Source organism: Vanessa atalanta, chromosome 1 (assembly GCF_905147765.1).
Source record: "Vanessa atalanta chromosome 1, ilVanAtal1.2, whole genome shotgun sequence".
Taxonomy (NCBI): domain Eukaryota; kingdom Metazoa; phylum Arthropoda; class Insecta; order Lepidoptera; family Nymphalidae; genus Vanessa; species Vanessa atalanta.
In genome coordinates, this window is record NC_061871.1 from 2271338 (window position 1) to 2286597 (window position 15260).

General features: G+C 32.9%; 2 protein-coding genes across 9 annotated transcripts in view; one reads left to right on the forward strand and one right to left on the reverse strand.

Annotated features, from left to right (window-relative positions):
• LOC125067373 (oxysterol-binding protein-related protein 1) overlaps nt 1-8593 on the forward strand; it is a 35893-nt gene extending 27300 nt beyond the window's left edge. For all 8 annotated transcript variants that reach the window (XM_047675935.1, XM_047675942.1, XM_047675950.1 and 5 more), the window contains 8 exons: nt 1794-2014; nt 3579-3694; nt 4455-4597; nt 4901-5101; nt 5190-5379; nt 5458-5574; nt 5759-5973; nt 6307-8593. In XM_047675935.1, the coding sequence (XP_047531891.1) occupies nt 1794-2014; nt 3579-3694; nt 4455-4597; nt 4901-5101; nt 5190-5379; nt 5458-5574; nt 5759-5973; nt 6307-6415 (1312 nt within the window). In that variant the 3' untranslated portion in view covers nt 6416-8593. The remainder of the gene's footprint in view (nt 1-1793; nt 2015-3578; nt 3695-4454; nt 4598-4900; nt 5102-5189; nt 5380-5457; nt 5575-5758; nt 5974-6306) is intronic.
• A 23-nt stretch (nt 8594-8616) lies between these two features.
• LOC125067417 (estradiol 17-beta-dehydrogenase 11-like) overlaps nt 8617-15260 on the reverse strand; it is a 35941-nt gene continuing 29297 nt past the window's right edge. Inside the window, exons 4-8 of the mRNA XM_047676020.1 lie at nt 13357-13508; nt 12424-12601; nt 12026-12211; nt 11735-11917; nt 8617-10573 (exon numbers count right to left, since the gene is read on the reverse strand). Coding sequence (XP_047531976.1) covers nt 10499-10573; nt 11735-11917; nt 12026-12211; nt 12424-12601; nt 13357-13508 — 774 coding nt within the window. The 3' untranslated portion in view covers nt 8617-10498. The remainder of the gene's footprint in view (nt 10574-11734; nt 11918-12025; nt 12212-12423; nt 12602-13356; nt 13509-15260) is intronic.

The following is a 15260-nucleotide window of genomic DNA, read 5'->3' on the forward strand; positions in this document are numbered from 1 at the left end:
ATACAAATGGTATAATTAATGTCTAAGTAAGAGTAACTACTGAGTTTCTTGCAAGATTTTAAGTAGAATCTGTATTCCAAAGCTGTAACTTGAAGTAACGATGTATAATGGCAATTCAAAAGCGGTTGGAACCACCCAATCCATCCAATTTGAATAAAGAACAATTTGATTGTATAGCCAATTTAAAATACAAACGGCTACGTTTTGCCGTAATTAAGGTATTTTCCAATAACAAACGTATTCTGTGTATTTCTTTGTGTGTGTGTTTTTTTTAATTGCAACACTTATCTTTGTTATGTAGTTCCGTCTCTCCATTCGTATACTGTTGATTAGCTTAGCAATTATTGTGATTGCTCTTAATTGGCAAATAGTAAATCGGAAATGAGCCGAGATGGCCCAGTGTTTAGAACGCGAGCATCTTAATCGATGATTTCGGGCTCAAATCCAAGCACCACTGAATTTTCATGTGCTTAATTTGTGTTTATAAATCATATCGTGCTCGGCGGTGTAGGAAAACATTTTGAGGAAACATGTCTATTCCACCAACCCGCATTGGAGCAACGTGGTGGAATATGCTCCAAAAACTTTCTCCTCAAAGGGAGAGGATTCCTTAACCCAGCGGTGGGAAATTTACAGGCTGTTAATGTGAAAAATAAATAGTAAATAATGTATTGTGTTAGCTCTCCTAAGCATTTATGTATTTATATATATTAGAGCGCTACCACATATTTTTAGAACGCCCAAACTTTTTATACTCGTAGATAAAATCGCGATGATTTGTATCGAGCCAAGCGATCGATCCGCACTTCAGTAGGTACTGCGCTGATATATCTAACCGCACCGCTCACGCCTTCTTTTCGTGAGTTCGTTAAAATATATCTCGAATATTTTCATCTGGTCCAAATTGCAAAGTACAATTACATACAACGCTTACAAAATCAAAATGTAATTTGATAATGTTTGAAACAAATGAAAAATATGGTAATTGTGGCTTAAGGTTAATATTAAAGCTGTTGTGAATCTTTATATTTATGCATAATATATAAATATACATATTTTGCTTATCTACGAATCTGTACTATTATATTATAAACGCGAAAATCTCTCCGTCTATCTGTCTGTTGCTCTTTCACGGCCAAACCACAACCGAATTTAATATTATTTGGTCTGAAGCAAACTTAAACCCCAAGAAAGGACATAGGCTACTTTTTTATGACGACCAATCATTAAAGCCGCGTTCGACAACTAGTATAATATACATTTTTTAACGTATGTAGAGATTTCAAAAGGCCCGGTCTTATTTTCAGATTGAATATAATTAACGTACTGCATAGAATACATTCCTCCAGAAACTTTGATCTAAGATAATGTGGAATTTTATTATATTCAGTTTAGTGTAGTATTAATCGAGTTAGTAGTTCTTGCGTGATTAGTGACTAGTGATTGACAATACTCACGTCCTTTATAATACTGGAAGAATATGGAACAAGACCACATAAGTTATATTACATACACACAACTAATAACATTAGTTATATTCTGACTTTACTCAAATATCATTGTATATGTTACATAAAGAAATTAAAATATATTTTCTTTTAGATTTTTATAGAATCTTTGCTAATTTTATTTCAGTGCTCTGCAACTTTTCATAGACAAACTAGTTAGAAACCAAATATCATACAATAATTGGTCACCGAACCCTAGTCTAAAGACAAAATTAGTCTACACGTAGTATACACAGAAGCATAATATTATAAATAAATATAATTTTTGTTCGATGTTGTTCCCAGGACGTCACTACCTGTGGCCCAATTCAGCCGAGGCGACTTCAACCTCTGGTCGGTCCTGAAGAATTGCGTGGGGAAAGAGCTGTCCAAAATCACGATGCCGGTCGTATTCAACGAACCTTTATCGTTCCTGCAGCGGATGCTGGAGTACCTCGAATATGCGCACCTTCTAAGAATGGCATCGGAACAGACGGATCCAGTAGCGAGGATGGAATATATCGCCGGTATGCAGCTCTAGTAAAACTGTCATATTAACAATATTATATTATGAAATTGAATCTCCTTTTAAAGGTCCTGATTGACAAACGAGACATAAGCTTGCAGCAAAAATGGTGCTTTAAATCGCAGCGAGTCGTTCCCTACGCCCGTGTGTCAAAGCCATTGTTTAAAGTGATTTGAAGCAACATTACTATCTCATAATGAGCCACGAGTCTTACTCGTTAGCACGCCTAATCGCGTCTTTAGAATATCTACGAAACACTTAACTCGACATTAAGTTTGCACGTCAAGCCCTTTGTTCATGAAATTGAATGTTTAAAACAGACCTAATAATACCAGCCGAATATTAGCACGTTGATTTAATTATTGTTGTATATTTCTATTGTCACAAAATAGAAACATAGATATTCCTTATCATTTAACGGATTTTATGAAATGGACATAATCTCGATTTCATGTTGATACTTTTATGTGCATATTTTTTCTGAATAAATTTAATAATATCAAGTCGTATTACTTATTAAGCTGTAATGATATTATTAATGCGAATTATACGAATATAAAGTATAAACGGATTTCAGTTGTAGAACAGAGGCCGAGCTACTTAGGCATATTACTTTCCTAATTACGCTTTCCAGGCTAAATAGTCGAGAATACAACACAAAGGCCTATTGAAGCCGGGTGCGCGGTTTCAACAAGTTGCGAGCCCCAGTTGTTATGAATTTTATTTTTCTAGAACAATAAAATTTACGTCTTTTTTGCCTTCGGCTATTTTCCTTTTTCTCGAATCAGTTATTCATCTCAAGTTACTTAAGTAAGAACAGGAAACTTTTTCATTTTTTTTTCGTTTTTTTGTATCTTATAAAAGCTATATAGACACCACTTTTCTCTATATAAAATATTATAAAGGCGATATTATACTCTATCTATCTTTCTGTTACGCTTTCACGACTAAATCACTGAACCAAATTTGATAAATAAGGTATTACGCAAGTTTGAACCCCAAGGAAGGACATATTATACTTTTGTATTTTTAAAACTTACACCCTCCCACACTAACACGAGGCTGAAAACTAAAAAACTAAACGTTTTTGTATAAAATATATCGTCACTACCTCGTTGGTCACAGAACCCGCGGTTCTGACTGCAAACCCCAGATCGGTCCGATAAAAAGCTATTGGGTATTACTATAGAAAAATCTTAGTAACCGCCCGAAGTATGGTAGGTAATTGGGAGTGCGTACATTGAAGTACGTCGTAAGGCACGTAAAGCCGTTGGTCCTCAGATATTTTCGGTCGTGTCGGATTTACCGCTCCAACATATAAGATCGATAGAATAAGCAGATCAGCAGTGTTTGCGCGTGCTCTTATGGATTTAATTTGTCCTGCATAGGTGGCTGGTCTCCGTTGAGATTGACTGCTGACTGAATTGAGTACTTTGACATCATCATCATCATGCTATTGTTTCATATCAGGTTCACGATTACATATAGAAGGTTAATTTAGCATAAACTACAAACAAGCTTCGTAATTTTTTCTTGTTGAAAATATTATAAGATTGTTTTTCCAGCATTTGCAGTGAGCGCTTTGGCTTCAAACTGGGAACGTCTGGGCAAGCCATTCAACCCTCTCCTCGGTGAAACTTACGAACTAGAACGTCCCGAGTTCAGGGCCGTTTGCGAACAGGTAAAACGAAGACAGTTTGACAATAAGTTATACAGGATATAATTTAGGTTTGTGAAAAGTAAAATAGCCATCAGTTGTTCAGACATAATTTATGATATTCTGTTCGGTATAATAATAAAAGTGCCATGGACACGAAAATTGTTTCTTATAATTTACCTCGATCGATCTCAGAAGTGAGCGACCAAACAATTCTAAAACAACAATATCTTTTCAGTACATGAATAATCAACAATAATTATTTTTTCTAACAAGGAAATTTTGTTTTCTTGTTGTACATTTTAATCAGTTTTGCGTCACTTCCTCGTGCACATCTCAAGTTCCTACGTTATAAACTTAATCACAGTTCAAGTAACATGAGAGCAACTTCACTTAAAGCAGAAGTTGTTAAGGCTTGTATGTAATTGCGTTGAGTGCTCCTTAAAACTACTAAAATCTAAATATAGAAGATAATTATTTGCTTAGACAGCTTAATTATGAAAATGGTTTTGATCTTATAAGACAATTTGTTAATTACGAAAGGGATTACCTTAAATATGTTTCAATACATTATTATACCTTATTTAATAGTCTACAAAAAATTAAAATCAGCATCACTTACGAACGCTTTTCGGATTCAGCACTAGTTTTGATATAACACTCACCCAAAAAAAAACGCCGACCCACCTCCTGTGTGTGCGTGAAAGGAGAAGAACTAACAAATACGCATTCATGTTTACTATATTGTTAAGGATCGGTAGTGAATGATTTATTTATCCTATAGGTATCGCACCATCCTCCAGTGTCAGCCTTCCACGCTGACAGTCCTCACTTCGTCTTCCACGGCTCCGTGCACCCAAAACTCAAGTTCTGCGGCAAAAGTGTGGAGATTCAGCCCAAAGGACATGTTACCGTCGAATTGCCGAGGTCTTATTCTAATTTTTATTTTATATAGAATGCCAGTATCCATGCAGGAATGTGATCACTTATAATCAGGTGGCTATTTGCCCGTCTCTCTTGCAAAAACATTAAAAAAATCAAAATTCTCTCACGCTATTGTGCGCCCATGTAGTTTTATTAAAAGTTTCGTTTATGTTTTTTTTATCGTTGTGATAAAGACGTTTAGTCATAGCTTCTAAATTTCCTCATTATTATTCAACAAATATGACAACTTACCAAAATATCAGAAAAGAGTTCTCTGTTTTATCGCCTCAAACTACCTACTCGTAGATGGGGTGAGGCATACACTTGGAGCAACGTGAACTGCTGCGTTCACAATGTGATCGTCGGCAAACTTTGGATCGAACAGTACGGAGCTATGGAAGTGACCTGTCACGGTGGTGCCGGACTCAAAGCCAACCTCGCGTTCAAACCAGCCGGTTTCAATAACAGGGACTTGCACAGAGTAGATGGATTTATTATTGATCAAAGGTATGATTAAGCTAAATTAATTAAAAGCAAACGAAAGTAACTTCCATATTTAAATCTGGCTAATTTTTTTTATTAATTTATTTTTTAGCAAAAAGCGTCTCCGCTTCCTTTATGGTAAATGGACTGAATACATAAAGTGCTGCAGCGCGGCTGCACACGAACAATGGGCGCGCGAGCGCGGCGACGACGCGCAAACTCCTTCGCATACGCCCAAGAAAGTTCTCGCCAAGCTCAATAGTTTCAAAGTCGGAGCATTGAGATCTATGTCTATACAGGATGTAAGTTGAGTATCGATTTAGTTAATAAAACCAATTGTATAATTAAATATAATATAATATTTATATAATAAATTATAGAACGACGATGCAGAGAACTCAGAAGATGTGCCAAAGCCAGACGATTCGTTTAACATCGACATTCCAGGATCCGTTACGCTTTGGGAAGCGCGACCGAGACCCAGCAGCAGTGCACAGGTGACTTGCATTAGAGATATAATTAGATATATTAAAATGTGTCACAAAAGATCACATCTACTTCAGATGTTAAAAGTAATTGTTTATTTAAAAATGTGTAATATCTCCTGTATACTTTTTTTGAATTAAATATTCATGTAAGTTTCTGTAAAACAGTTTCAAAGCATAATTAATGATCTTCCAGTATTACCAATTCACCGAATTCGCGATGTCCTTAAACGAGTTGGAACGAGATATGAAGGGACAGCTCTGTCCCACGGACAGTCGGCTGCGACCAGACATTCGGTTGCTGGAGCAAGGAGATATAGACGCAGCCGCTACTGAGAAAACCAGACTTGAGGAGAAGCAACGAGCGGCGAGGAAGGTTCTCAAAAAGAACGTCGATGCTTGGCAACCAAGGTATTGAGATTATTCAGGTTATAAAATGTGTATGTATATCTCGAGTACCTTGTTTTTGCGATATCTCAAAAACAATTTTTTTTTGAAATTCACTTAGAATTTCAATAAAATTAACTACATTTAAATCGTACAGGATTTTTTGTCTTAGTTGTTTTGCAAACTAACCAAGCAACCAACATTTACTACTTACATTAAAAAAAATGGGTACAAAAACATTGTCGAATAATTTTAACGGTTTTACATTCGTTAAAAACTTTTTATTTTTATTAATGTTTTTTTAATATTTTATGAGTTATAATAATATCCATTCATATTTTAATGACGTATTTTCAGGTGGTTCAGCCAAGGCACAAACCCGTATACGAAGCAAGAGGACTGGCTCTACAACGGAGGCTACTGGGATCGCAATTACCAACATCTTAAAGACGTCGATATATTTTAAATTCTTGTCTTATCTGTGTAATCTTCAATACCAATGTGTTATTAAAATAAATGTTGTCATAGAGTCATTGATGTTATCGCGGAAATTTAAACCAAGAGTGAGGTCACAAAAAGTTCGTTATTTTAGATAATTCAAGAGTAAGCACTGCTAGCTACGTAGCTTAACAAAAATGTAGTAGTTACATATTTTGAAGTTTTATAAATATAATGTCGGCGGGCGAGGAGAAAGTACAGTAATTATGAATAAGCTAATTTCATCCTTTGGCTTCTTCCAGAACGTTCTTTGAAGAATTTTCACCTTCCTTTTCTCTTCCATTATTGTTTTACAAAAAAAAAATATATAGATTGGCATTAATAATATATTTGATGTTATATATACAGTCTTAGTAGTATTTTATGGCTAATTCATTAAAAACTCTGGTAATTTTGCCGTTTAGCTTCCGCTGAATATTGATATTATGTAAAACCAATAATGAACTTAAAAATAGATCGTTTTTTATATTTCTATTTATTAAACTTATAGACTCAGGGCAAATATTTAAAAAGATAAATTGAGAATAATATCATCATGTACTTAGGTAGTTTTATCGTATCGGTAGGAGCATAGATTCAGAATGAAAAGTTTAATTATTTTTACTAACACTTAGCGAAAAGTATATTTTTGCTAGCTAATGTTTTATTATTATTATTGACTAAAGAATTCAATATTTTTATTAATAGAAGTGAAGATATATATTAGAGACGTATTTTTTTCTGTGATATAGGTATCTTAAGTTTTTTTATTCTTTTTTTATGTTACAGGCACGCGCTTATGTTCAAATAATATCGTGAGAAGCGTATAGCTCGATCGAAACTTTTTGATACAAATATAAATTAATTTATTTTTTCAAATGATTCAAACGAAAATCCTTTTTACAGCACAAAATGAGTATTAGCAATAAATGTACCTCACAATTAATACAATATCTTGTACGTATATATTAAATGTTTTATTTTGCGTACTTCGAATTATATCCTTGTCTCAAACATATATTGCACAAGACATTCCGTAGCGAGAATATTACGAAGCAGATTAATATTAAGACTTAGTATAATGCATTATTACACAGTAAAAACTTTTTTTTTTTAATTAGACAAGGTACGTATTACAAAGCACAATAAATAAAATTCATATATTTTTTATCGATTTCAGACATAAAGCATTTTTAATATCTAAATATAGATAAGATTATCTCCCCTAAAAAAATCCAACGAGTTTCATTAATAAATACATGCCCTGTCTAAGGAGCAAGATCCATTACATTATCAAATACGAGTGAAAAAATATTGTACTGTTCACTCGAATGAATTCTAGAGTGTCGCAACTACACAGCAAAAATGTTTTATTATGTCCTGATTTTAGTCGGAGAGTAAATAAATATTCTATTTTAAAAATTTGTAGCCAAATTTTAGTCATTCTATTTATCATGAAAGCGTGAGGATGTACGTAAATATTTTTGCATTATAAAATTTTACCAACACGAATAAAAATTTATTCGAAGTTCAAATAGAAATTAGAAAATAGAATGTGACTTGTAATTAGATATAATGTTTCAGTGGTTTATAATAAGGACTATGTACACACTTTTATTTGAATGTATGTACTACTTTTATATCAAATTAATTCGATGTATAAAAACGATATTTTTTCGCTTACCTTGACTCACATTATCAGCTCAATGACAAATTTATTTTTATATAATTCTTTGTCCTAGAAACGGGCAAAGGTATTAATCCTAAATTCCTAAAATTATAAAAAACAACAGTTAGTCAATCGATTAAATAATTTTCTGTAATCGATAATTGATCATAATATTGTGATATGAATAGGAAGTGTCGTCCTGTTTGTCAGTATATACCATGCGGGACAATGATGTTATTAAAATAATTCCTTTGTTAGTTTATTAATATTGTAGATTTTTATGTAGTGTAACGCATTCTCGTAATTAATGTTGCTGATATCAAAATCATTTGGAAAGCTATAAGATTTACGAGTAAAAAAACTTCATTATAAAAATAATATCCGTGTCTAGGTCGATATGAAACTTATATGTGTACATAGGTCTTCGTTCTAGGCTTGTGAATATCCTAATTATAATATGAAATGTATACTCAAAAATAAATAGGATGCCAATTATAATTGGAGTTTCAATTAAAATATCATTCATTTCAATCGTTTATTCCACTCGCTAAATTACAAATATAAAATTCATTCACAACACTTATATAAATAATATCACTATATTTTGCATGACAGAATGCAAGGAAGTACAAATAGTTTTTTTTTTTATATTCAGAACCTCGAGAGCGGACGGATATACCGTTTCAAAATCAAATATATATTTTATTTGAATAATTTAAAAATTCTAACAAAAATATAATTTTGATAGTTTTATATATGTTAACCAAGTTTCGAGACTTATATGATAGAAAAATTATTAAGAAATAGGCGTTACAAAATAGATAATACGTATGTATGTATTTGTTTGTGTTTCTTTGAGAAAAAAAGATCGGAATAAGTGACAGAAATTTTTAGACGATAATTTTTTTAAGGCATATACAAATATACCGTGTCGATAGTTTTACTATTTACACAACACTATTTGAAATTATTCTATGAATATTGTTTCATTACAAGATTTATATGCCTTATTAAAAAAGAGCGTGCAACTTTAGATTATTTAATATCTAGATAGAGTGTCGCGCAACAAAAGATCAAAACCCAACGAGCCAACTATATTATCTTGATGTGCGTGACAGCTAGACACTCAAACGTCATAATACTTTACTAGTGTGCGTGTACATAGGGGCCCATTGTTGGCCACTACTGTTTTCAACGCGTTCTCAGCTTTGATACTCTATCTAGACATATGTATAAATAATCAACTAAGTACAGGTAACAGTTGTTGCTCTCCAATTCTCTATTCGCCCAAAATCAAACTATTTTTCATTAAGTAATTTTGTATAATTTCCTTAAAAGTCATTCTGAATTTAGTAAAAATATAGAAATGCATAAAATATCGACTATACAATGAAAATGACAAATGGCACTTTGAGTTCCAAATTTATCACTGGCTGGTAGGAAGTATACAATATCTATAATATCAGTATAACGAATACGGGCACAAGACAAATGTATACAAGTATATACGTATGAATATATAACCGTTGATAATATTACTGAGGAAAAAATACCACGACTCGACGATCTTGATACTTTTTGTACATTTTTAAGAACTATGGACCACATACGTTTGGCGTGTGAGCTTCGAATAACATTTCGGACTTATTTTTTAATGCAACTAGTCCCTTTTTTATATACAGGTTGCACCTTAATATTATTATCAACGATTTCTCGACTATCACCATTTTTTATCCTATTTAAGCTTAAAAATAAAAAATAATAAAAAAATACTTTATCATACACCAGTCTTATGTACAACATTCAATCATTTAAAAATATTAATTACAATTAATTTACATTAATGTTAACCTTATTCAAACGTTCAATATTTATTAAAAAAATATATTATTAATAATGAACTTACCCTGATTACGAAAATCAGTTTAGAAAAGTGAGATTTTAATACGTATATTTTTGAAGAAAAATAACCGCATCAATATTTCTTGGTAAATTGTCGATCACGTTCAAGTTATCGATTGAATATTTGAGAATAAGGATATGTAAATATATTTTTAATATTTGATTAAATCGTTTAAGGCAGAATGTTCACGAAGTCCAAAACAGACCTGAATAAATCTGGTATTAATGCAGACTGTTCTGGCAAGATATTTTAGCAAATTAAATTTAACAACTTTAGACAGACACTGACACAATTTTTTTTATAAAATTAAGATAATCTATTCGGCTGTAATTATTTTTTAAATATATTCAAACACCCTGTATAATTGTGATATGATGATTTTGTCATACAGGAATGATTCTTGGTCAAAAATGTTGATCCAATGTTGTCTTTTAAGACCTTACTCATTTGGTCTTATCAAATTCGAATTGCTAAAACATAACGAATTGTATACAGCGTCGTTACTGCGCCTCCAGACCAGAGTCCAGGAAGTCTTTGATATGTAGAGGTACTGACCGGGGGAATACTCGGAACATCTGGATAAAAAAAAATATATAATTAGTATAATGCAAGACGCCAAGATGAACGAACCAATGAACCATATATGACTCTGTTTTATTTTATGGTATAGATCTCCCGATGGTAAGCGCCACCACCGTCCATAGACAATGGTGCTGCAAGAAATATTAACCATTCCTTACATCGACAATGCGCCCTTTGTAATTGAATAAAAAAATAAAAACGGTTGTACATTTCACGCTTGGCGATAAACGAAAAACCTGTGCAAGCAAATGTTTTTATTCATTATTTCACAGTGGAACAAGATGATGGAATACCTTCAAAGGCTCCTTAATAGGTACGTGAAGTGTACGATTTCCGGACTGTGACTATTTATAAACAGCAATGGGAGTTATTGTACCTGATGGTAAGTGGTCACCACCGTCCATAGACAATGGTGCTGCAAGAAATATTAACCATTCCTTACATCGACAATGCGCCCTTTGTAATTGAATAAAAAAATAAAAACGGTTGTACATTTCACGCTTGGCGATAAACGAAAAACCTGTGCAAGCAAATGTTTTTATTCATTATTTCACAGTGGAACAAGATGATGGAATACCTTCAAAGGCTCCTTAATAGGTACGTGAAGTGTACGATTTCCGGACTGTGACTATTTATAAACAGCAATGGGAGTTATTGTACCTGATGGTAAGTGGTCACCACCGCCCATAGACAAAGGCGCTGTAAGAAATATTAACCATTCCTTACATCACCTATGCGCTACCAACCTTGGGAACTGAGATGTTATGTCCCTTGTGCCTGTGATTACACTGGCTCACTCACCTTTCTAACCGGAACACAACAACAAAGTGCACTGTTATTTGGCGGTAGAATATCTGATGAGTGGGTGGATATTGTTTATGGCTTTTCCAAAACGATTCAATTTTGAAGGGAAAATCGTTAAGTGGAGATTTACATATAACGTTATACTTTCGATATCATACTTATTATGACATTTTGAACTTTAATTCTTAAGATAATTCTTTATTTTATTACTACAAGAACATGTTAATTAACAAAGACGTAAGTCATTCTAAGATTCTATAAAGCTATAAAAATGTAATGTACACTGGTATACCATCGAAAATACGTATACTTTTTTTGGTACTATAGGTAAATCAAAGAAGTCCACTTACCTGATTAATATAATAAAGAGAGCTAGGTATGGTAATCTCGTGGTATTCTCTTCGAACGGCATCTACGATATGTTCAACAGCCTCTTGAGGTGAAAGAATCTTCATCAGAGAGGGAAACTTTATCTTCGGGTTCTTGCAGAGACCAGTGTCCACAATATACGGACAGATACAAGTGAGTTTGATCTGGAAGAAAAGACGACAAATTAATACAATTAAATAATTTCATTTAAAATAGTAATAACATTGGTAGAAAAAATAAACATTTTCAAAATATGTATGAGCATTACTTACTCCACTGAAATCCCTCGGGTCCTCTCTTAATTCTTCATGGACAGCTTCCATCATACCTCGCACAGCGAACTTAGTGCCACAGTAGGGTACCAAGTTACGAAGACCGATCACACCAGCCATGGACGACATGGCCACTATGTGCCCATGGTTACGTTCCATCATCCCGGGGAGGAAAGCTTGAAGAGTCTGAATATAATGGAAGAACATGGCTAAATAATACACCAAAAATTAACCTTTGGACAAAAAATAATAGGCGAATTTTCTTTGTTTCAGTTTCGACATATAATAACAGAACAGAACAATATCTAAATGTAAGTTTGGTTAATTTATATTTTAATGCTGTCGATAAATTTCGTATTTTACTCCAGTAACCTTCTTGCACCCAGTTACCAACTTACCCAAAGATGTGCCAGACAGTTGACTTCGAAGGCAGTACGTATCTCCTTCTCGCCAGTCTGTAGCAATGGCTTGCAGGGCATGATGCCTGCGTTGTTGATGAGGATTGTCACTTCACCCACCTCCTTGCGGATCTTTTCTGCCATTTCGTTGATCGAGGTGCGGCTTGTTACGTCACAGCTATGGGCGGGATAGTTGAAATAAATTGAAATTAATAGTCTAAGTCTTTATGTATGTGTTTAATACGTTTATTCTCATTTATTTTCAAAGAGTTGTTCAAAATTACCTTTTCGAAATTAGAGTTTAAAAATCATCTCGAGCTATATGGCGAGGGAAAAAAATTATAGGTGGGATCTTAAGTATGATTATAAATTAAATTCCTAACCTCTCTCTGCTACATGATTTTTGCAAGCATTAGAATACCTAAGGATTAGGAAATAGTTGATCCAAGAATCATAAATCAAGATGTTTAATCATGTGTGTGATGCGTTAATTTATGAAGCTACTTTCGTTTTATGAAACATACTCGTATATAGTATTTAGGTCGATCTGCAGTTAACAGTAGATACGGATTTCCACATCCGAAGATGTCGGATGTCTGAACAAAATCGAAGGTTTAACAATTATGTAGGTATTACGATTTGATAATTAATATTAACGTTAAACGTGTAACATATTTGTAAACATTAGATAATATCATTTAAATAATACTACATGTATATATATTTAATAAAAAAGCAAATCTCTCTCTCTCTCTTTCTCTCTCTCTCTCTCCCCCCTCTCTCTATATATATTTTATTCTTTCTACTTCAAATTTTTCGCAAAACATAAGACTATTTTGCTAAATATTCGTAAAATATAAAACAGACATTATTCTATTTATAACAGACATTTATTTACACAGAGTACCCTTCTTAATAAAAATTAAAACTTACAGATAACTATGCGCTTTTCCTTTGCTATCCTTAATCATTTCGACGGTCTCCTGGTTGCCTGTGGGGTTGATGTCCACGCACACGATGGTGCCTCCGAGTTTAGCGAAGCTCAGCGCCATCTCTCGGCCCATACCGTGGCCGGCGCCTGTGATCTGCAAATAAAGTAAGAAATACAAAATCTGAATATCGACGCAAATTTTGGTGAACCAAAACGCAATTTTATATTGCCCCACTTAACTTAGCTTTATTAATACTACAAGACCATGTTTTCTAACTTTATTTACTGGACGTGAATTTGCCTCAATCATTTCCTACTTTAAAAAAATATCTTTAATAGAGAATCAGCGTATACTACTATGATGATTTGCATTTCGTTAATTGATTCATATTTTTGAATTCAAGAATGAACCTCAATTCAAACACCTATTTATTTATGACGTAAAAACATTTTTACTAACATTTTATTATGAATATGAATTCAGGAGATAATTATGCAATCTTTGTATCCAAATTAGATAGACAATGAGAAGTTTTTTTTGTTTTGAAGGTTGGTATCCTTTTAAAATAGTTTATTATATATAAAAATATTTTATTTTAATGCAAATGAGGTGATAATTGGTCAATTGTATCCTATAATATTCATTTTTAAATTATAATGGCATTCACTAGTTTAATATTTTTGCGTAACAAAGTAACAACCGTATAGCCGATTCTGTTATCAACAATTTGTAAATTGATCCAATAGAATTTAAATCGCTGGTATCACTCTCTGATGTGGTTGGGATCTCCTGTGCCGAGACATTCGCAAAGCTTCACTATATCTGCAAGAACGCAGCCTTATCCGGCGCACTTGAAATTACTTATATCTCGTTTATGACATGTGATGATTCCGATGATGTCATAGTCATCATCATACTCGTGAGATTTTATAATAACACACTTTTATTGCTTTCAAAATAGCTCAGATTAAAGATTGTGTACAACGAAATAAATGATATTGATTGCTAATAATCGGCTTTTAGCTATTTAAGAACCGACCGATTCTCAACTTACGAGTACATACTTATCATAAATGTTAAATTTATGGACTACATATTCATTATTTTGGAGTGGCGGAATTATTTATTAAAAGTACCTATAATAAAAACAATTAACGTATTTAATTAAAAGTCAATAGAGCACTTAATTAAATTATCGTTTTATAATTGGAATTAAGTATACAATTATTATTGAACACAGGCTTACAACTAAATGGATTTAGGTTAAGGTGGAAAAAGGTGTCAGTAAAACGATAGCTTTAATACCAGTTTATACGTGTAGCTTTGGTTACATTTTTTCGTCATTTGTTGCAACTTCTTTGTTTTTTTTTTGCGTTAATGCTTCCTTTTTTATATGGATTCTCTGCATTCTCGTGGTTTTGTACAATGTTAAAGCATTGACCTTCAACGTATCCTAAATTATATCAATCGCACCTTCACTTCACAGATTTACCTAATATAAATCATTTGGATAACGGTAAATTGTTTGAAACATACAGGCAAAGAAAACTGACCAAATTTAAAGTCGCAGTTCCCTAATTATTTGCGATTTGAAAAATTACAATTACAAAATTCATTAGGTTGTAGAAACATACAGATTGCCTAATAGGCAAACTGTGAAAAATTCCTTTAAACTTACAAAAGATACTTTGTTTTTACTTTTCCTTAAGTTATCTAGTGCATCTTTAACTTTTTAAGTAAGGGGTTTTTGAAATAATTTTGCGGTTTGTCAGATCATGGCTAAAAATATCTCTCAAAATATGACAGTTAATTAAAGATCATAACATCACCACAGGGGTTTAAGTATTCGCAGTATCAATTGTTCCTCACCATAAGCATTATGTATCCAGGAACAGTACTGAGATT